The sequence below is a fragment of the Manacus vitellinus genome, unplaced genomic scaffold (assembly GCF_001715985.3).
Source record: "Manacus vitellinus isolate BGI_N305 unplaced genomic scaffold, ASM171598v3 scaffold_30_pilon, whole genome shotgun sequence".
Classification (NCBI taxonomy): Eukaryota; Metazoa; Chordata; class Aves; order Passeriformes; family Pipridae; genus Manacus; species Manacus vitellinus.
Window position 1 is genome coordinate 3,721,963 of NW_021940291.1, and position 23,657 is coordinate 3,745,619.

General features: G+C 37.3%; 1 protein-coding gene across 1 annotated transcript in view; it reads left to right on the forward strand.

Moving 5' to 3' along the window:
- The window catches only part of PLEKHA7 (pleckstrin homology domain containing A7), a 127,016-nt gene extending 112,221 nt beyond the window's left edge, over positions 1-14,795 (forward strand). Inside the window, exons 16-25 of the mRNA XM_018076097.2 lie at positions 518-626; positions 1,708-1,946; positions 2,359-2,547; positions 2,815-2,932; positions 3,744-3,823; positions 4,215-4,415; positions 7,491-7,643; positions 10,169-10,302; positions 11,103-11,245; positions 14,464-14,795. Of these exons, the coding sequence (XP_017931586.1) occupies positions 518-626; positions 1,708-1,946; positions 2,359-2,547; positions 2,815-2,932; positions 3,744-3,823; positions 4,215-4,415; positions 7,491-7,643; positions 10,169-10,302; positions 11,103-11,245; positions 14,464-14,561 (1,464 nt within the window). The 3' untranslated portion in view covers positions 14,562-14,795. The remainder of the gene's footprint in view (positions 1-517; positions 627-1,707; positions 1,947-2,358; positions 2,548-2,814; positions 2,933-3,743; positions 3,824-4,214; positions 4,416-7,490; positions 7,644-10,168; positions 10,303-11,102; positions 11,246-14,463) is intronic.
- Positions 14,796-23,657: the final 8,862 nt, after the last annotated feature.

Consider the following 23,657-nt stretch of genomic DNA (forward strand, 5'->3'; position numbering starts at 1 on the left):
TAAAAGCCATTGGGAAGTTTATGGCAGGATTCAGGGAGATGATACCAATTTTTTTGCTTTTTTAATATTGGACATTTCCCCTAAAAGTATTAAGATGAGATTTGTAAGGCTGCTATAGCAGTCTTAAGTGTGTTAGTTATAGGATTTAAGGACAAAGTTCAAGTGAAAAGATTGTGTAAGCTTATTTTATGTGGAACATTAAACTAGGTTTTTCTAGCCTGAATAATATTGTAGAAAAAAATGTAGAGGTGTCTCTTTTCCCCAGTGTTCAATAGGAAGTCTTCCAGGACTCAGAAAATGCTCTAATAAATTTTATGGGCAAGATAAGTTGGTTGGTGTTGGGTTTGGGGTTTTTTTAATTATTATTTTAAAATAATTATTTAACTCATTTCTGGACTCCTGAGTTTTCATGTAAGTTCTGAACCACTGATTTGGGTGTGGTATCAAAAGAAGGATAAACCCATAGTAATTAAAAATGAGGTAAAGTTGATTTTTTTTCTTTTACTACAAACATCAGGAGAAAACACAAATACAAAAAGACTTGTGGAGAATTGAAGATGTTACAGCTGGCTTGAGTGCAAATAAAGCAAACTACAAAACCATAGTAGACTCTATTAAGAATCCAGGTAAGGAGAACGTGATGAAAAAATTAAAAAATGTACAAATGCAATTGAATCTTTGGGTCTGTGCAAATAGTCTGAAATAGTCTGATTTTCTACTGCAGAAAATCCAGTTAACTCTATTGAATGTATCAGAAATCTCTGTTAATTGAACACATTAATTTGGTGTTTCTTTTCTTGAGGTGACAAGGTTTTTTGTTGTTTGTTTTCACGTACTGATGGCAGTAAAATGTAACAAGGCATGGAAAAAAAAGGAACAACAATAACAATAATGGGCTAAGTTCTTCAAGTTGCAGAAGGAGTTTCTGGCATGTGCTAGGTTCATACCAGCATAGTATCTGTTCTGTATTCTGCCCAGGAGCTCCCCTCTGTGTTTTTCTCTGGGGTGTTTGGTTGGTTTTTTTCTTCTCCCCTTGGAGGCTGCCCAGCTGCCCTTGCTGCAGTTGCCTTCCCCCTCCCTCTTCAGGCAGGTGTTTGGTGGGCAGAGCAACAACATAGTGGAAGAGAGGAAGGGAAGGTGTGTGTGGTCTGCATTTCAGTTGCATTATTACATTTCAAAGAAAAGACAACGCTTTGGGATAGCAAGAGACTGTTAACGCCTACTGTAAATCCACTCTATGTTTCAAGTATCTTTACTCACCTTTTGCATACAGAGATAAATAGTTACAAGATGGTGAGCTCTCATTTTATTTTTGGTATGGCTGTCAGTGCCTAGCCTTGTCTAGATCTGTAGGCATCTTAAGGAATCTGTGGCATGGGCCAGATACAGCCTATGAACTGATTTCATATGACTCTCAGGCTTTTCCTTCCTTCCCTCCCGCTGTGCTCTACAAGGAATTTTACTGGATGATATTAAACTGTGTGGTTTTATTTTTGGCCTGAAAGACTTACTAGGTTCTCATTAAAAAATGTTTTCCACCCTTGTTACAATGTAACAAACAAACATTTTTTATGTCCAAACCCCCCATTTGTGTCCAAAGCAATGTGCAGAGGACAAGGGCTGTTTTGTGAAGTCTGTTAATTGCTATTCTTATGAACATTATTGGTAGGAAACAACACTTTACATGTTTGTCTGTTTTTCCCCTAGAGAGAAAAACAGTGCCTTCATTTTCTCAGTCTTCAGTGCCTTCCTTACCAGCTTCCCTTGCAACTGCGGAGAACAAACTTCCAGTTGCGCAGAGCCCTCCACGCAGCCCCGTTAAATCCCCCCTGGAGGTCAGGCTGTATCCACAGCCTTATTTCCAGACCAGAACACAGCACCAAGCACAGCAGCTGAAAAAAATCGAGCCACCTCTTCAGTCACCAGTTAAGCTCAAGCCAAAGGTTGTAAGTACTGCTCTTCTGTGATTCATTCACCAGTGTTTCCTTTTCTTTCTGGCAGGAACAGTGAAATGTCATGGTTACGAAGTGCACACAGTGTGGAGGCACAATAGGGAGGCACTTAGGATGTTTCTATTGAATCTGAGCAGTAGTACAGCAGAATACATGTGTGTAACCTGGACCTTTATGTACAGTGGCCATATACTGGTTTAGAACTTATTAATTCACAGCCTTTCTTGGGAATACTTTGTGGTTGATTTCTTGGGCCTCGTTTGGGTTTTAAAGCCTCAAGCTCCTTGTGTGGGCAGAGGACAGCATGCTAGATCAGTCACAAATGACATATAATGCAATGGACTTTCAGTTTGTGCCAGACTGTTTTGAGACTGTTTGCCAAATCCCTATGCTTTCCTGTTGTCAGGAAGATGAAGCACCACCCAGACCTCCTCTCCCGCAGCTGTACAGTCCTGATGATCAGCCACCAGCTGTTCCACCTCTCCCGAGAGAAGCCACTGTCATCAGACACACATCAGTGCGGGGCCTGAAACGTCAGTCAGATGAGAGAAAGAGAGACAGAGAACTCGGACAATATGTAAATGGAGATTATAGGGTGAGCACTCATACACCTATACCCCTGCATTTCAAACTTATGTGCACCTGTGATAAAAGATACTATTGTCTCTGAAATATATGGACCTGTAAGTCTTGTATTAATGATATATAATGGCATAGAGATGATAATGACAAGGAGAGACCTATGCCATGTAATAGTAGTGGAGAGAAATTTAGTAATCCAGAAACAAAGCTTTAGGATTTAAGATTATTAAGACCTTCTGTCTCTCATTTTGTTTGAGCTGATGAGTATTCTTCTGTATAGGTGGAACTGCGTTCATACATGAGTGAACCAGAACTGGCAATGATAGGGGGTGACCTCAGCCATCCTTCCAGTGCTTTAATAAACCCTGACAGTGGATACCAGACATTACCTACCCGTGGTAAGCCAGGAATTTATGTAGTTGATTTTTAACAGTACTGTCTGTATAGGAGCTTTTCTCTCCTAGAATGTTCTGGAGATGACATTTATCGTCAGATCACTATTTTTAGATTAACTATACAGTGCTGTGAAAGTCTAGAGATTTTATGCATTTCAATGGTGCTGTTACAGTCAACCAGCCTTTTGCAAAGCAACTTAATATATAAGGCTTAAAAAAAACCCGTAGCAAAACATGGAATTAGCTGTTAGAATCTCTTATATTCAGTTATTTTTCCTCATAATTTCTGTGTAATCTTTTACAAACACTTATATTGCCATTGAAATGTAACTGATAAAGAATATGAATTTAAAGCCCTCAGATATTACATCTGACTTGACACTCCATCCCTACTGTGCTACACTCCTGTAACTATTTGACAAATGAGGATAGACATGATATTTGGGTAAAAGCAAATTCTTAGCCATTCCCTTCTCATTTCTTTCCTTTTTAACTGTGAATGTTAAGGTTTGATTTTCTTCATAGAGGTGATTATTTGTACAGTGTATCTACTCTGGTACAGCTGATTTCACCCCATCCCTCACTTAATATAAGTTTCTAAATTATTGTAGGTCTTTCTGAATTTTGATCAGTAGTGAAACACATTATGTTTGGCTGAAATGAAATTTCATGCATCTCATGATCTTCTGAACTGCAAAATGTGAAATGCAGGCTAAAATAGTAGCCAGAATGTCATAGAAACATGATGGCAATGTAAAAAAATATCTGTCTTGTTTGTCATTTGGTTTAAGGCATTCTCTTTTTCCTTATAAAGGTTTGTCTGGATCGACTTCCAGATTGCACCAGTCATCTACCATTTCATCGTTTGCAACACTTCGAAGGGATAGGTCCAAGGTAAGTTTTAAATAAACATCTGAAGGCAAATGTCTGAACTGTTGAAAATAGTTAAGCCCAAAATACATTTTGCATAGCAGGGAGTGGGACTGCAGTAAATGGGAGAGGACCAAGAGCTGCGATCTGATAAAATCTCCAATTTTTCACTTTCTTAAATGAATTGGAAAACAGACAAACAACTTACTGCATTTCAAATAGATCTATAAAACAAGGTTTAGAACCAAAAATCAGCACTACTAATAGAAAACACAGAGTCGAAACATGCAAATAAATGCAAAGGAAATAGATTAAAATTTACTAATAAGGTAGCAGAAAGAGTTCATTTTTCGTATACTTTTTATGAAGTATTAATTACAAAATGTGTTTTGTGTGTGCCTTGTGACTTTCACAGGAGAGACCAAAGAGTGCCTTGGAACGTTTATACTCTGGAGACCACCAAAGAGGCAAGATGAGTGCGGAGGAACAACTAGAAAGAATGAAGCGACATCAGAAGGCATTAGTTCGTGAGCGCAAGAGGACTCTTAGCCAAGGAGAAAGGCAGTCTGTCTCATCTCGGTCTTTCATCAGGCCTGTTTCTGCAGACGTAGGCTCAGTATGTTAGATATGCCTTAAAAGGACTAAACTAAAGATATCTTTGGATTTATTCTTTTTTCCTGGCAAGCACTTTCACTTGAGTGTGTGTGATGCTCCTAGTCCAATTAAATTAGTGTTACACAGTATCAAATGAGTTCAGAGAGTGTGAGTAACAGGTGATCTTTTTTTACCTGTAGTAATGGTAAATGTTGAATGTTCAGCAGGTAAGTTGGTCCGAGGTTAGAGTGATGAGTGGAGATGCCAGTTTATTGGGGTGACTTCAGAGCCATGAGTTTTTATCCTTGGAATTGTATTTAGAAAGTGTAAGAAGCGTGTACAGTTTTAAAACTGCTTCATAATGGAATGGGCCTTTTAGAATGTTCTTATTCACCATGGGTATTTTTCTTTTTAATTCATAAATTAGTCTGTGAGATAGTCATAGTAATATCAGACCAAGGTGGTGTTTGGGTTTTTTTAAAAAGATGATAAATGGATAATCAGTTTTAAAATCTAATCATGCGGATTAGGAATTTATGTCAGAATTAACTTGTTTTAATTGATACAAACTCTTCTTTAAAGCTCAAAACATGGAATATTCTAATAAGGCTCAAATTTAAGCTGCTGAAGAAAAGTATTTTTGTTGCGTTCTGATAATAAATGCTGTACAGACAATAAGTTTATAATGATACGTTTTGGATACTAACCAAAGCAATTCTAATTGGTGAAGTTACCCAGTTGCTCACTTGGTGCTAAACCAAGATTGTACTGTAATTGCACTTATGCTGTGGTCCTTTAATTTATTTTTTTATTTGGTCCACTAGAGCTTTAGAATGATCACATTGTTTTACCTAATTCATTGCACAAGATCTCTTGCTTTTAGATTTGTCACTCATCATACCTAATGCCTCTTTTTTTGTTTGCTTGTTTTTAATTTGCAGAATTATGTAGTTACTTTAAAATTTCTAACTGGACTACTCAATTTTTACCAGGCTTAATTGCATTTAGTACATGTGTGTCAATTGCTGGCATTAAAAAAACCTTATAATATTCAGCTTTTCATTCCCACTGTTCTGTAGCACTAATTTACAGCCAGTTATTTGTATTTACTTTCCCAGTAAATACGAGTGCACTGCTTGGAGACATTCATCCATTTTGTCTTCTGTTTTGCAATCAAAAATTTTTTAAAGACAGTGCATAATGTTTGGGAACTTAAGTACTATATTATCGCTGTTATTTTCATATTTTAATTAGAAGAAATAAATCTGGGCTTTGTATGTTTCCTGACTCGCATAACATACACAAATCGAATTTAAACATTTTCGTAACACTCGTTATTAACATTTGTGGCAAACACTTTATTTATAAATTTGGATGCCATCTTGGTCTTTTTCTTGCTGTAAAGAATTAAAATAGAGTTTTTCAGCCCTAGTAATGTTTTGTAGAGGTCATCTCTTGTACCTATAGGGCTTTGATATGCAAAAGCATGTTTGATAGCACAACTACTTACAGCATTACAATTATTTAGCAGCCAAAATGGCAAACAGTTAAATGTATAATTCAAGTGCTGCTCAGTATGTAACTTTTGCTTTAGACGTAAGTTGTATGTGTAGTTCTAATTTTTAATTGGTCAGCTCTCAAGTGTAGTATGACATTTCAAGTATTGATCACAGTACCTGAATTCATTTGTTATATACATTGCCTTTTTAATGTAAAAGTTGCAACATCAAAGCCAATAAAAATCCTGCTTCGTAAGAATGGTTTGATGTTTTTCTTACCTATATATAATAACTTGAAAATGATACTGTGTATTTAAAATATACTATGTCAATCAGGCCTGGTTCGAATATGAGTAGAAGGAGTTTGGAGTACTCATGAGAAAACTTTTTTTTTTCTCTTTTGAATTCTGTAAAGAAACATCTCAATTTTTGAGGTATAATTGCCTTTTAGCTATTTAACTTTTTTAATATACGTGGAAGATACTTATCTTCTGAGTGAATACTGAGAGCTTGTGCATGAATAGGTTTCAGTTAGATTTATTAATGCAAGTAGCATAATGACGTCTAAGGACTTCATGTGGAATTCAAACTTCAGCCAAAACAAGCCAAAGATTTGTACCAGAAATACTGGAGATATTTTTAAGAATACATTCTCCTATTGATTGCCTCAAATGCTTGAGGGGATAATTTTTTTTTCTTGTTCCTTTTGTCCCTTCTTTTTCCCACTACACTACTTAAGTTGCAGTGAATGGAATGGTGCTACCACTGAACTTAATTTTTTGAACAAAAAAGGTCTTGGTAGTGTCCATAAGTGTGAGTTTATATGTAGCTGTATTGTGTGTAGTTGTGAAGGAGGTACTGTGAAGTGATTTGGGAACTCTAAATTATGCTGCTTAATTTAAATATGCTAAATTTAAATATTTCATGTTGATAAATATTTAATATTTCAAATTTATATTGCTAAGTATTTACCTTATAAAGACTGTGTGAAAGATTTTTGCAGGTAGCTAGATTCTACTTTTAATGAAGTCAGAAGAGCTTAGAAGTTAAACACTTTTTATTTCAAGACAAGTTAATGCCAGTATGTAAAATATTGTCAACTTTAAACAGTAGGTATTATTCTAAAAAGATACATAAAATTATTAAGTTGTGATTCTCAAGCTGCAATGTAAGTACCCATTCTGTGTAGTGATTCAAAACCACACAGCACTGTCTCCTTAGAATGCCTAGGACTAGTCTGTCAGTCTGTAGGCTCACTGGTATTGACACGTGTGCTTCCAAAGATGTTTGTGTGTGGCTAGTTCCATGTTCATCAGCAAATGTGAAATTGTGATATGTTTGTTAGAATCTAATACCGCTGAACATTACTTGTAAAATTAAACAATACTCCAAATTCCATGCAGCATAGGTAGAGAGGAAAACTCCCAACTGTGTGTGCCAAGAAATACAGTTGTATTTTCTTTCTCTTGTCAGTTAAGGGGTTTGCTCTTTGCATTCTTTCAGCAACGTAGCATTTGCAGCAGTAGTAATGTACATTGCTATACAGTGAATTTGGCAGTGTGGTTGAATGCTGTTAATTGTTTTGTATCTATTACCAGTGGAAACGAGAGCAAGAATTTGATTTGCAGTTACTTGAGAGGGCAATTCGTGGAGAAGAGAAGGATGAGAATGAATGGTTAAAAGTTCAGCCAGTAGCAGTGACAGAGACAGACCTGGAGCCTCAAGACTATGATTTAGATATCAGCAGAGAGGTAACACTCATAATTTTTTGCCTCCTATTCTGTTTAAATATTAACCTGTCTTAAGTTTTAGGCACTGAATTCTTATCTTTTCTTTCAAAAGTTAGCTGGAAGTTTGAACTAAAAGGAGTCTTTGGGGTTTTGCAAACTTGTGACCTGGAACATAAAATCTCTGTAAGGTTTGTGTTTGTATTGTGTTCTAGTGGAGAGAAAAAATTGAAAAGTTAGCTCTACTGTTTGAAATATATGTCTCAGACTTTGTAAAGGAAAAAGCTATTAAGTTAGGGAAAGTTATATTAATTGGGGAAAGAAGATGAAAAGACAACATGAAGAGTATTTGAAAATAAGAAACAGGAAAGAAGAAAAAGTTAGTTCCCCAGAGGTACCTTACTCCTCTTCATTTTGACTGGCAAAAGGTGACAGAGAAGAGGGAGCACTGCTTTATTCAGACTTGAAAAGAAAACACCTTTCTATCAGATTTTGGAATGCCTTGGTTGGTGTTCTAGACACAAGATCTTTTTTCAGCTTCGGTAACCGAATTAAGTGTTAGTTTGAAATGCGATTGAGCCATCTGGTGGGAAAGAAAGAATATAGCAAGTGTAAAGGTTTCAGGAGGTACACTGTGTTGTGTTAAATGCCATGGTAGATGGCAGGTCACTAAAATTATTAATGATAATTAGACTGGTAAGCACCTTTACTCTTCTGAAAGCTGTTGGCAGAGTAGCATTTTATAGAGAGAGATATTTGTAAAAGTTTTACTCTGTGAACCATTGTCTGTTAATCTCTGTGAATGAATGAATGTATCTTTCAGTTAATCTTTGTATAATTTTTACAGAAAATGCAGTGCTTTTGTAAACTTCAGAAACAGAAAAAAATACTTTTGTTCTATTTCCTGTCCTTGTTGTACTCTGCTATTAATTTTTCTTTTCCTGAAGACCCCCAGGGCAATGGGAATCACTTTCAACTTCCTTAATTTAAACCTTGGATAGGAAACATTTTTTCTTACAGGCATTTCTGTCCTACTTCAGAGTAACTGAAACAGGTCTGAAGCTCTGAGGGTAAAGCTTCTTTTTCAGTTTACCCAGGTTAGAGTCATAGAATCATGGAATGGGTTTGGGTTGGAAGGGATCTTAAAGATCATCTAGTTCCAACTCTTCTACCATGGGCAGGGACACCTCCCACTAGACCAGATTGCTCAGAGCCCCATCCTGGTCCATTTCTGTATTTTAGGTACTTCAGTGCCTCAGAAGGAAATGTACTGAGCTGTTCACATGTTAACTGGGTTTGTTATTCTGAAAATGGCAGGATATTCTGATCTAGGTTAGTTATATTAGGGAGATAGATATAGACTTTTAAAAAAACCCCAAACACAACTCTATATATGTAGATAGACACATAGATAGCTCCAAAGGGGAGTTGGATTTCAAAGTAAGGAAGTGTAGTGGAAACAGGAGGATTTTTTTAGGAAGCATTGGCTTTGCGTTTCCTGAGAAGGAAGTATAAAAAACTTGAGGCTGTAATTTTAATATGGACATAAATGCCAGTGACTGTTTGTATGCTTTTGGCCTACGATTGCCTGTGAATTACAGAGCCTAATCACTGAGATTTGGGTTAGGCCACTTTACATAATTGAATTAGTGTGAACTAAGTTCAGTGGTGAAAAAATTTAGGATTATTTTTATTGAAAACTTTGAATTTGAAAACTCATTGCCTCATGAGTGTTTTAACAAAAATCCAATGAGAAGAATCAAAAATAGTTCTCCTTTACTTATTTCTATTTATTTACACACCCTCTATTTTTGTTTTTCAAAAGCAGTCTGTTCTGTATTATAAGCATTGGTTTTCAAAGTCCGTTTCTAAACTGTGTTTTCATTGAGTGATTTAGGTCTCTTACGTGGAGAAAAAATTTTCCCCAAAGTAATTGATCCTAACAAAAACTTGTTGCTAGCTTTCATGCAATTATGTAGAAATTTTCAGTTTGCAGAAGTACATCTATGCAACATGTTGTTACAATTGCACAGTGTAGTGTATTTCTGTTTGCCTTTTTTTTTTCTCCACTGCTCCCAGAAGAATATGCAGTCTCAAAAGAATGATACCATAGGTTAAAACTTTAGGTGGTATTTCCTTTCAGTTGTAGAAGTTCTTGCTTGCACGACATAAAAATGACATTAACATCTCAGGTTGTTCAGTCAATCTTGCAGTGGTTGCTTCTTTTTACTGTAACACCTTTAGTCAGAGCCCTACTTCGGGCTCTAAGCCTGAGCTGAAGAAAGGTTCCCTGTTGATTCTGATTTCTTTTGTAATCCCCTTTAATATTTGTTTGATCTATCTTCTAAAGTAAAACAAATCAGAGGGAAAAGATACAGTTAAAAGGGCATCCAGTCATATCCAGAGGGAGTGTTTAGCATCAGGTACATGTGCTGACTGCGAAAATCCATGCTTTATTCTTTTCACTGTGTTCTCCCATTGCGGAGAATTTATCTCAAGTTTTTTAGGCATTTGTTATTAAAAAAATGATGCTTGCTTTCTTTCCACAGTTGTCAAAACCTGAGAAGGTTGTAATTCCAGAACGTTATGTTGAACTGGAGCCAGAAGAGCCTCTTTCTACTGAAGAACTGGCAGCAAGGCAGCGTAAAGCAGAAAAGATAAAGAATATTCTTACTAAATCAAGGTCAGGTTTTGGGGTTTTTCCCAAATCTTACATAGAGGCTAATGTTGAATATTGAGAACTAACTCGATGCAACAATCTTAATTCCTATGAATTACCTAAATGTAACTTCTAGCTTTTGGAAAGTGAACTCTGAATTTGTGTGGTATGCTTAAAGCTGCTTTTTAAAGCAAATTTTTAAAACAAATTTTGTATATGTCTGTTTTCTTGTTGAGAGAATCCTAAAATGGTAGTGAGTCCTTACTAAGCAACTTGTAGATGAGAGTGAGGAGGAAGGAAAGGCACAAATCTGGCCAAAAGCAGAAGAAAAGTCATTGTGAGAGCTGGAGTTGTGAAAGAACACTTTTGGCTACTTACAGCTGATGTAGAGTCAGCTGAAACATTCGGTTTCAAGAATTTGATATGTCAAGTATCTGCTGTCTCTGGAAGACAACTGAAGAGGCTGTGCCTGAGGGCTACCAGGTTATATGCCTTTCCGACTGAGCACTAGCAAGAAATTTTACTGGCAACTTCAAATAAATAGAATTTTTTGTAGTGCTTTTGTGTTAGCAGTGTATTTCCAACAAAGGGCTACTTAAGGCTTTGCAGAAATCGTGACTGAACATGTAATGGCTGTGTCATTTTTCTTTGTATGCTGTAGGCATTTACATGCAATAGTGACACTACTTTAAAGAACAGCAATAAAGTACGGAGCTTGATAGATGAGATCTGAAAACTGCCGTACGAATTCAAGCTTGTTCTTATCTGCATGGTGGATTCTTTATGTTTGCAAATGTTAATGTTGTTTTTCACTTTCCCACTAGTATGCACAATCTACAGCCTACTGTAGCCCAGGACAAACACAACTCGATTGATTTAGATTCACAGCTGCAAGAGCAGGAGCGCATCATTACCATATCATACGCTTTGGCTTCTGAAGCCTCTCAGAGGAGCAAGGAGGTAGCAGGTAATGCTTAGTTATTTACAAAATAACAGCTATTTCTTACCAGCTTCCAAAGTTGTATGGGGTTGTTGCTGAACTCCTGGCATAAGAGAAAGTTTTAGTCATTCCTATTCAAAATAGTGTGTATAAGTAACAAACTTAAAAGAGTCTAACAATTTACAGTGAGTATTTGGCCTCAGTGAACTGGATGAAGGGGGCAAAATAGTATGATCAATAAATTCAGAACTTGGAAACTTGCTCTAACTAATAGTGCTAAAAAAATAACATTTTAACTGAATTCTCTATAATTGTATTAAATTGGATATTTCTATATTTTTAAAAAGAATATTGATTTGTGACTTTAAAGAATCAAGAGAAAAGGATTTAAAATAGTTTTTCTTAACCTAAAGAATCCCTGGTACAGTGACTGAGATTAGAGTACAATCATTTTCAACTTGAGCTGTGTGACAACAGGCTGAAAAAGACCTTGTAAAACAGGGATTGGCACGTTTCTGTCTGGTGACCAAGATTAGAGGTCAGAGCAAGACAGCTGCGCATGAATTCTACTTGATGCCTGGAAATTAATAGATCCTCTGCAATATGTTACTAAAAGTGATAATTTCACTCTTGATTGCTTTATAGTTGAAATAAGTAAGAAGTGTCAAGAGATTTGTATCACACAGTAATCCATGCAGCAGCGATTCCAGCAAGTATCTGACTGGCCATTTATAACTGGCACCATTCACTGTTCCACTGGAGAATGGAAATAATGGAAACTTCAACTATGATGGAGAAAAAATGTGCACATTTCTCATCTGAAGTTGTCAGTTTAAACTTATGGCACTTGCCACAGCAGCCCTTAAGACCTTCCCATTAAAGACAGATTATTCCAATATCCAGATGCGTAACATGCATCTACAGTAGCAGACTGCTGATTGAATGTGGCTGTATACTCAGGGATGCAGTGCCAGCTAAACCTAAGGGGAATGGGATTTTGAGGCAATGGAATACATTTTCAAGATAGGAATCTTGAGACTTCAGAGAGTTTCTGTGGGTAATTTAACTGACTGGCAGGGGTAAAATGATTGACTGAGGAGACAAGATGTTATAAAACCAAACCAAACAAACAAAAAACCAGAATTGTAAAATCATGAGAGCATATCAAGGAATAACCTCGTGGACCTTCAGGCCATCAGTGTACCAGAAGGGCTTCTCCACAGGTGGTCTGGTCCCAGTTCTAGTGACCAGGTCCTTGTAACAGGAACTCTGGTACTTCATGTTTCATGAGGTATGAACCAGTGCAGCATTTTGGCAAGCGAGTTCTAGCTTCTGCTGGGAAAAGGTCACACTAAAGCCAGGATCAGCCCAGATGAATGCAGCCCATACTTGAAATTATTCCTCTGTGTCTGTACGACAAGAGCAGAGTGCCTTCCCTACTTAAAGGTCTTCATGGGGCCAGTTAACTTACTTCTGGGTATATCTGAATTTGTAGCAACTGTACAGAACTGAAATAGGTTTGATTTTTAAATATTGTATGGTGAATGTAGAAGTGTTTTCATTACTATAGTTTTTTAATTTTATATTTTAACTTTTTAAATTGTAATTATTTCAGAAGTGTGACCGTCACATACTTATAGGTATATGTAACCACAGAAATCCTCTTAATTCTTTAGTTTTCCTCAAAGAGGGAATTAAAATATGTATTGGCACTGAAATGTTTAAATGAAACTTCAAAACATTTGCAGTCAGTTGTGAGATAATTTTTAGTTTAATTTTCTTTGTGAAGTACAGCAGCTGCCTCTTTTGTCATTCAGACACTTAAAGAAATCCTAACACAGTAGCTAAGGACTGAGGGTTTTAAGGAATCCCAAAATGTTACGTCTGTGCACAGTTTTCCTTGCCACACTTGTATCTCAAAAATTCACTTATTGAAACATGTCTGGCTTTGATTTTGATTATTACTTACTCCTTTAAAAGCAAACACCTTTCATAAGATTTAAAAAAAAAAAAAGAAAAGGAAGAAGTCAGAGTGGTTTGGTTTTGATAGAAAATCTACAAACCAGAAAAGAGTTCAGGTTTTTATTTATGGCATATTTTCTGATGCTCTAAGGTGATTAAAAAGAAAAGCATTTGATGCTTTGCACAGCTGATTGTACATTCTCATTTAGTCTCATATTACAGATTCCTTCACGTTCTTATTTTGGTGGTTTGATTTTTGAAGTGTGAGTTGTCATTTGCTCCTTGATGATGAAACAGACAATATGTGAAAATCCGAAAGTAATTATCTAGATGTTTTTACGAAGGTTTGCTTATGAAAAAGACTGTGAAGCTTAACTTTTCCCATTTTTCAGGGGGAAGCAGTTATGTTAAGGTGCTATGCTAATATAAATCTTTTGAAATAAATTGTACATTTATCTAATCCTTGAAAAGCAGCATTTTAGAGTTCCTCTGTTCCTACTAAGAAATCAATCTTCTAAATGGAAACCATGCCAAGAATCTGGAAGATTAAAGTCAAATACAAGAGCATTAAGAAGTCACTTCGTAATTTGTTTGCTTTGGAATTACGTCTATCTTCAGCCCTCCAAAATATAAAAGCAGAGTTTTAGACTGAGTTTCAATCTCTTCAGTTTTATGATTATTGTCTTCCAATACTATATCATCAGTCTTATTTAGAAACAAAGATAGTTTTAATAACTGTGTTCTTTATCCTGTATTTTTAAGCTGAGATCTGAAAATTTACTTACTGTATCATGCACTGTACTAAGCAAAATGTTACATGCATGTGTAATATTTTAAAAATTATTTTTCTTTACGTTATTTTATTTCTGCTCATTGGCATATAACAAAGGAAATGTTGAAAACCTGTATAGCCTCAGTGGTGTCTTGAAATTAAATTAGCAAATACAGGTGCAGGTCCAGAACTGCAGTTTTAAAAGCAGGACTGATGAGAGTATATTAGTGTTGTGTGCTTTAATCATGTTCCAGTGAAACTTGAATACTTATCCGTGTTCTCATCCAAACAGGAATGTTTATTTGCATAACTTATGCAACAAATAGAAAAAAACCAGCAATTAGAAAGAAATGTTGTCATTTAGACTGTGTTCTGTGTGACTAAAATAGTGTAGCACCTCATTGTATTACTAATCAGGTTTCCTATTCATGTGGTAGAAAATTAAGGTCACTCCCTTGATAATATGAATGTTTGATTGTGCAGCCTAATTCCTGTATGTGATCCCTTCTAGCTCAGCAGTTGACCTATCCACCTAAAGCACCCTCACCTTCTGTACCACAGCCACCTCACTCCCCCTTAAGCAATGGATTTCACTACACATTTGTTTAAACACCTTAAAAGTAAGAACTAACTGCTCTCGGCATGTCTGATTTGCCATTGTGCCTGTGCTGTGGCTTGCTACATTTTAACATCTTTACTAAACCGAAATTGGATCCAAATGAAAGCATGCAGCTATTTTTCCTGAAGCCTTTCATTCTTGTAAACATTGCTTCTAATGAGCTAACACGTGGGCTTCTGAAGTCTTCAGGTAACTCCTGTTGCTCTACAGAGGAGGTGCTTCCACAATCTCACTGTGGTGAAGGAGGGAGATGTCTGTCCTGTTGGTAGCAAGGGGCCAGATTTTCAGCAGCCGTTTGTGCTCCGGTGGCCACTGTTGGGCTGCACAGGTGGTTTTTTTGCTTGTGTGTGGCATATAAAGTTGCTGCTCAAGAGAATCCAAAGAGCACAGTTGTATGAGCAGAGGGTTTGTTTGTGGGCTGGTTATCTTACACACGAGCTGGCATCGGAGTCCTGACTGAGGTGAGCTGAAAATTTGGCCCTTTATGACTAAGTCTGCAATCTTGTGTCTGGCTATGATTGTGCCTTTGATGTGTTTTTCATTGAACTGTGTTAACGGAAGATTATTTTTTTCTCTGATTAGGTTATTTTGCCACTTCAAATCTCGTTGTCCTTATTAAGAAATGTCTTTATTTGTATCTCTTCCTGGTAGGACTTGCAGAGTTTTCTGTATTTGAAATAGGAAAACATGTAAATATTACATATGACTGCTAAGTGTGTCCCTAGTTAAGACACTCGCTACGCATCCATAGTTTCCTTTGATACTATTCTCATATTTCTGATGTCTTTTGGCCTAATTTTATTGCCTGAAATTGAAGAAGAAGTTAAAACACAGATGAAATAGTAAAGAGGGTTGATTGGGTAACTCAAATAGTGTTAATCTTTAGATAATTTTGTTTTAATTGCCACTAATCTGAGTCAAATATCTGTGCAAAAAATAAAAATCTAAATGGAAATGGCCACATACCAGAAAGGCCTTCTACAAGACCTGTGAAAAATGACAAATTTACATCAAGAGAGATGTATAGACATTAAGAGCCTCTACAGACCTTGATGGAAAGGACTGTTTGCTTTTCTGGTTCAGTTTATCTTTCTGAGAACCAGATTCTACCATCTTTGCTGTGTCTGAAGAACACTTGACTCTTCTATATCCAGGGGTATGCTAGCTGATTTTTGCTATCACGTAAGATCTTTGCAGTGTGAAGAGGTCTTAAGAGGTCTCTACCTACATGTGGTCTAAAGAACCCAGAAAAATAATTGTACTGTTCCAGAGTATTAGATATAAAAAGGTACCTTTTCTTGCGAAAAATAAACTAATTGTAATGACCAGCACCATGCAGGGGGCACAGGCGTTTGAGCGTCAGTGGCATCGTGAGATAATTATCCATTTAATGTGTCTGTGTGAATTGTTTATTCTGCCAAACTGCAGAAGGCTTTAAAAAAACCCAAACGTTTCCAGAAATTGCTTACTGCTTGGCATTGGTTTACTTGTTTCAGTATTTAACCATGTTTTATTTTACTTCATGCTAGCCAAAGCAGTAAGTGAACACTGACATAAGACTCGAGGCAAATCCCACCTAGTGACACTGTGGAAGACAGAGGAGGTTCTTCACCAGCTTTCTGTGAAGATACTCGTTGGCTGATGACACATTCTTCTGGAAATACATTCAGAAAATAATAGGGGGATTTTCTATGAAAATGAAGAGAACTGCAAATCTTTTTTTATTTACTTCGGTTTAGTTCACACTTTTTATACAAATAAACGGCACTTTTAATAAACTCTGTAAAATACTGACAATGTATTTTTAGAACAATGTATTTTAGATTTTTTTTTTTTAAATCAAGGGCTGAATTCATTTTAAAAGACACTACTTGCATAGATATTAAAAGACACTGTTACTTTCCCCTCAGGCTCAGATGCACATTGTAAAGTTTTGTGAAAAAAACCCGTACATTTGAACAAACCTAGGAGCACATTCATAGCGTATGGATAGAGGAAACACAGGTGACAGGTTTGGTGAAAGGGTGTTTTGGATTGAATATTTTTGTGGAGTTAATCACCCACCCTTTTGCCCATTAAATAATACATTGCAAGAACTTTTAGCTTGAATTTCTAAATATTAGTAACCACTGTATAGCTTAAATTTCCCAAGAAAGCCATAATGAAAACCAGTTTTAACTCCCATTTCATTTTTTGATCCCAGATGGTTAACTTGCTGGTATCAATATACAGTTTGCTAGGTTGCCCTTGACAGTAGTGCTGCCTCCTCCATAACAAACAGCTAACAAATTTTATTTTTTCTGAAAGTTGAGATGTGAAAGAAGACGACTTTTAATTAAAATATGTGAAGTAAGCAATAAAAAATTATAATATGTCATTTTACTAGCAAATACACATTTTTCTTTTGATTTTTTTTTCAATAAACCTTCCATTATGATGTATTGACTAGTATTTATCCTGGAAACAGCAAAACTAATGTAATGTGGCACCTGTTAATTTCTTATGTATGTTCACCTGGCGCTTAACTCTGCCAAATTTTTTGAAATTCAGTGTTGTACTTATGCATAGGGCAGAGGGTGAGGTAGTTAACATAAGAAGAAAATAAAATTAAATGAATTGCTGCAACTATACTTGAAAAAACCCTGTGTACGCATTGAATGCAAGACATGCAAAAATTTCCCAATGTTATGTAATTAGTAGCTGAGTTCAGCTCTGGATGAGAAATAACTGAGAAATACTTCTGCAGTATTTTGTGAAACCACTAACTTGTTTATTTCCTGTATTTGAGTAATAGCTAAAACCCCCTTGAAATTGCCCCTCGTGTTTCAGACTTTAAGACAAATATTATATTAACACTATACTCAGAAATATTCTTAAAAGTATATATTTAGCTAATACAATCTATTTTACCTCAATACTGCCAGTATCAACTTCAAAACCTTTTGCCAAAATAATGATTTATTTTTGCCTTTATAAAAAGTTTTGAAAGCATAAATGAATATTTTGCAAGAAAACATTAATTTAAATAAAATGTAACAGTTTGGAAAATGGTATATGTACAGATTAAAATATTAACATAACTTCCTTCTATTGCCTCTTTCTTGTCTGCTGTCTTATCAGTGTCCAGATAGTTGGAAATCCAGAGTCATTTGTGCTGTTACTATATTTTACTCTTCTTTGATTCAAATGCCAGTGAAATTCCCCAGTTTTGCACTTATTTCACTGGAATTTGAATGAGGTTCCCTCTACAGCAATGCTTCATTTTTTTTTAATTATTATTTTGCTTAGAAATGTGGTTTTTTTTAGCGTTTGATTAAATGTGACTTAATTCTTGAGTATAAAGATTTTTCAGGGTTGTGTCCTAAACATAATAACCCCAGTACTGTCCTTTAAATCTCATAAATGCACATGTTTATCTGACACATTTTTAGCCCTTATAAAGTATCAGAAATGGCTTCAACTTGACAACAACCCATCAACCGACCTGGAGGCATCACAGGTGCACTGCATGTGAAACTGGCCGAAGGGAGGAATGGGGGGCACCTGCCAAAGCAGGTTCTGGTGCAGCGATTGATTTTCCAACAGTTCCCTCAGATGTTGCCAGTTTGATGGAGACCACTGGAAACATTTAATTCTTCTGAAAATTCGTCTGTGGAACAGAAGGTAAAGAAGCAGTTTAGAAGCGTTTCTGGGGCTTAGTGTTGACTCTGCGAACATTTGAGGCTGTGAGTCCTTGACCTTTAAACGGGAGCGGCAGAAATTCAGAGCGGAGCTGCCCGGTTTCTCTGGCACACAAAGAAGCCTTTGACCCCGTGTTTCGTGGTTCAGTGGGACGGCATTCTTTCTGCGGGAGCTTTGTCATGCAGGAGGGAAAAGTTTGTGGCTGTAATTGGTGGGTGAGGAGCAGGGCCCGCGGGGCCAGGGGCTGCTGCATCCCTTGACTCCAGATTCCGTCTGCTGCCCTGGCAGTGAAGGGAAAGGAGTGCAGGCACTGCTGCGCTGCAGGTTGTGGTAGATGTTTGTTTTCTTTCCTTTGATCACACACACAAAATCTGCTCGTTCGAGCTTGCATGGAAGGGAAGGATTTTACCTGGAATAATTTTATCATTAACGTTTTCAGTAAAACCAGTCCTTCTAAAGATTTTGGTCCGTGTCCATAGTTAATCTCATATTTGGGGAAAAATTACGAAGGTAATTTTTATTCCAAAACTTTTTATTGAATATGTGAAATGTTCTTAGTGACCATCTTTTTGAGTGTAGTTTTTAAGTAGTAATGGCTAGTTTTCCTATGCAGATAGTGGTTTGGTTTGGGTTAATTTCCTTTTTCAGTTCTTTTAATCAAAATGTTCTTTTCTAAGTGTTACATGCTCCTGTCTAATATTAAAACTAGAACAAAATTATGTCTACTTGCAGATTGATATCATTTTGGTCAGAAAGTGTTTTTTTTTTCCTTCTGCCTATTAAGCAGTGAAGTGTTTGGGACTAATTATACTCACTCATTAGAAAGCATTATCAGTTGTTTTGAATGCACTGTTTTTTGATTAGTATTTTGTAATGTTATACCAAGTAAAAACTATGCAGACTGACTTCCCATATACATCTGTTTCCAATTTCTTCAGCTGAAGTTACTAAAATTTTATTGCTCAGCTGCATTTATAAAAGTACAGCCCGATCCTTGTAAGTAGCACTTCTGTCACCTTTTTGGACTTGCACAACGTCCCCCACCTCTGTTTTTCACTACACTTAAGTCTGTGTGCATTGCTGGGCTGCTGGGAACCCTGTTGAGTTGTGCTGTTGCTTGTCTTTGCACATCTGTATTAAGCTGTTTGTTTTGAAGGACTGGGCAAGTAGCAGCGCTTAGAGGCATCCAGGCTGTTCTGGAACAGTTGAGAAATGCTCCCTCCTCTCCCCTCCCTCCCCCCCAAAAAAAACCCCAAACAAAATTAAAACAAACCTCACCCCAAAACCCCAAAATTAGATAGAAGGTTTTTTCAGGAAACTATTCAGAGATTCTATTCTGGGATGTTTCTTATGTGTGGAGCGAAAAGCTACTGAAGAATGCTACTAAATTGTGTGCTGCTGTTTCAAAAAATTGTTAAAGCCCAGTAGGGTCTCAGGTAACCCATAGCCTTTGGAGGGAGGGGTTGGTGTTTTGAGAAAGCAGAGTGCTTCTGTCATGTTCTGGTGCTCTTTACACCATTATTTTTCCACTTGCACCATTTACTCATCTGATTTCTAGATCTTCAAGTGTATGTATTTTATATCAGTGTCTGTTCCCCTCTATAAAAACACCTATTTCCCATATGTCTTAGCAATTAACTTCTGGACGTTATATGAAGGGAAGACCAGATTTACTTGGTGTTAGAACTGAGAAGATACAGAAGGCACGATGTGATGTTACCCCTCTGATTTCTGTGTGTCTGTGGGTATTTTAAAGTGTTCACTTGTGCTGGTGTGTGTCTGTGTACCTATGTATTGCACAGTTATAAAAAGAACAAAGCCATGCACAAGAAAAACATGAAAAAATTGCTATATTTTTCCACACCTAGTAAACATTCCCATTGGTTATTTGGCTGTATTCAAAAGGCTAAGATTTTTATTGCTCTACTAGCAAAAGCAACCTTTCTTCATAGTGGAGCAGTACAAAGAAAGAGCACAAAAAATACCCACATCACAGTGCCTGAAATTCTGTTTGAACAACTGTATTGATTGGGTCTGACCCCTTTACATTTTTTTTCCATTATTTGAAAAGGTGCATCTAACTGTAGCTGAATTGAACCAACCGCAATGAACTTTCCATGAAAACTTCTTGAGATATTTCTTTAGTTCAAAGGTTCAGAATTTTAAAGAGCATTTTTAATACAAGTCTGTTGAGGTATTCTGTGCAACAACCACACTTTGAATGTTAAACTACAGGTAAACCTAAGAGGAAGGTAAAATTATAAAGCCTGCCATGAAATTGCTGGGAGATGGCAGAGTAACTTCAAGTGCTAATTGTAAAGAAAACCAGAAAGTATTGCATATGTGCGCATTTCAGCTCTGTTTACTTGTTATGTACTTGTCAGTGCTCCTGGTTGCCTTTCACAGAGTGTGAAACAGCCTCAAAAGAAAACACTGACAATTAGCATTTTTGGAGCAGTTACTGATGAAATAGTGTTACCAGATGTAAGCTTGAAGGACAATGATGTTTTCTTGTAGTCCACTAGAAGAAGCCATTTACCAGGAGCTGTAGCATAAGAAAGCACTAAAGGAAGGAAGAAATTAGGAAAACAAAGGTTAGTAGTGAGTTTGTAGAAAATAATGGTAGAGCTATATCTGCAAACAAGATGTAAAATAAGAGGCTGAAGGTGAGGGTTGAGAACAGCCTAATGATTTGATGTGAGAGGTTGTAAAAAGATTGAAGGAGCTTGAATATGTGGACTTGGACAGAAGCAAAATGCTTTAACGAAAGAACTTGGCCTAAATTGTAGCGGGGAAGGTAAGAAAAAGGAATAACTGGCAAATGAGAATGTAAGTCCAGTGCCCTAGTACAAAAAATACCTTGTGAAAGGGATAAATGGGAGTAGGGTGTTGATGGTGGCATTGGGTAAAGGAGAGAATCACTGATGGTTTCCAGATAGTGTTTTGGTAACAGGAACAATTGTCTTTTTTAGTGCCAGCTGCTGCTGTGTTCTTTAAGCCCATACCATGACTGGTATGAGCAAAACTCTCCTTTTCCCCATGAAACCAGCTTGCCCCAGAGCCAGAGGTAGAAAAGGCTGGTCTTCCCTGGCACAGAGCCTGGCCCAAGTCCGTGCTTCTCTCTCAGCAGTGGCGATGTGCCAGTGCAGGATGGAGTGTTGGGTGCCCTGCTGTGGTCTGTGGCCTCAATTCTGTTACACCATCAGGGAGTTTGGGCTTGCTTGACTTACTGTACAGCCAGAATTGGGAAAACCTTAACACTGTTCTCTGGTTCATCTCTTCAGGCACGGCAGGTTTTTTGATACCCTGGCCAATGGCTTATGCAAGATGTAACCTTAATGAAATGAAGTAGCTGGTTATGTTTTGTTCCGTTGAGATGTACCACTCTGAGGGACAAAGTCACTGCTAATCCTGTGTGTCCCTTGTATTGTTGGCTTTTCTGACTGCTTCATTCATGCTGAACAATTCTGTGTCTCTGGCCTGCTTCTTCTGTGTTATCCCTTTGAGCATCTTTTCCCACTGCGGAACAGGATTTTGTCTGCAGCCCAGCATGGTTGTAGTGTGTCTGTGTGTATGTTGGAGGGTGAGAATGCACACACATACCTGTTGATCCCATCCTTCCCTCATTTGGTGCTAAGGCAAAGGAGTGGCAACAGCTGAGGGACCGCTGCTGAGATGAGTACCAGCACTAGCTGCTCTGCTCTCTTTCCAAATCCAGACACTCAGAGGGAAGAGAGAGCAACACCTTGTGAGTGTAGCTGTGTCCTCTGGCATTCTCAAAGCCTTCTGTATGCCTGAGGACTCTTCAGTTGTCTTCACTGAATATAGTTTAAAAGTTACTTGGCAAATGGTTTTATATGCAAATTTCATTTGGGATCTGTGTAGTGGCTCTATTAGTTGACTACTGAGGAAATTCTATTTTATATTTTATGCCCAGTATTGATTTCTTATGTTAAGAACTCTTTTTCAGAAAAACAAAACAAAAAGATGTTTTGGAAAAAGATGTTCTGGTCCTGCATTCTTACAAACAGGTCACAATTACTAGATTTTAGTAGCTGTATTGGGAAGAAGGAGACTTGACTCCAATCAGTTAAAGATCAAAAGCTTCGCTTGCATTTGTTTTAAAGCTTTAGAAATAAATATGAGGGTGAAAAGATGTCAGCTCAGATTATCAAAGCTTTCTGCAGTTTTTAATGTAGCTCAGTACACTTATGATGAGAACACTTACTTATGGTAACAGTTTGAGGGAATTTCCCTGCAGGTCAAGGTCGGCAGCTTTGAAAAAGCTAAAAGGAAAGAAGGTTTTGGTTTTGTTCTTTTTTTTAATTATGTGAGTCCCCATATTGCTTGACTGATGATACAATCCCCTTCTGATGTGTGTTACTTTTCAGTCTCTTTTTTTTTTCCCCCTCAACTGGATCCTCCTATGGCCACCATAAATGGTACTGGGTTTGGATAGATAATAGCACAAACTGACAGTGTGATCTGATTCTGCACCTGCACATCAAAACTAACTCAAGTTGGATTAAATCAGCAAGTATTGTTTCTTTAATGCTGTGCAAAAACTAAGGAAACTTTTATCTCCCATCATGATGCTGTACACCTGTGTACTAAGACACTTTTCTCAGGAAAAGTGCAGTTGAGGTGGCAGGCTTAAAAGCAAACAAAACCAGCTTCTGCTTTGTCCCTTCAGTGAGGGTACATTGACACATGTCCCTTCTCTTAATCCCCTGACAGCTTCCAAGAAACTGATGCAAAGAACCGTACCAGGCTTTGATTATGAGATATTGCACTGCCACTTATTCTCTTTGTCTCCTGCAGTTTACAGAGGCAGCTTCAGTGCATAATTTAATCCCTGTGCTGGGGACTGTAGCAAATCCACAGAGATTTCTACCAACCGTCCTCTCTGGCATCAGAACAACATGTGCACATTGTCTTTGATGTGAATTCCCCAACCAGAGCCTTAGAAGGACCTATAGCTTTGAAGCTGGCCTATAAATTGTGCTTTCAGGAATCAAGTTGTCAGCCTCCTCTTCAGGAAGAAAGGGAGAGTAAAGTGTAAAGCAGTTGCAGAAAGCTACAGGGCAACTTGCAGATCTGGTTTTCTTGGCCTCAGAGAATTCCTGTAGGATGTTGAGAATCCCTTTTTACTTGGCTTAGAAGAACCCTCTTTTGTGACTGCAGGACCTTGTGGACAGTGGGGCTGTGATGGAGCTCATCTTGAGGAGTTCCCTGTTCCAGGGCAAATGGAAGGGGAACAGGCACACCGATGGTTTCAACATTGTTCAAGTGTTTTCCATCTTCCGAAGCCAAGTGCTGATAATGCACTTGCACTGCCCTTTGTGTAGGTAAATTTTCAGTGTGGTTTAGAAACAGAGGAAAACTTCCCAGATGTGACAGTTGTT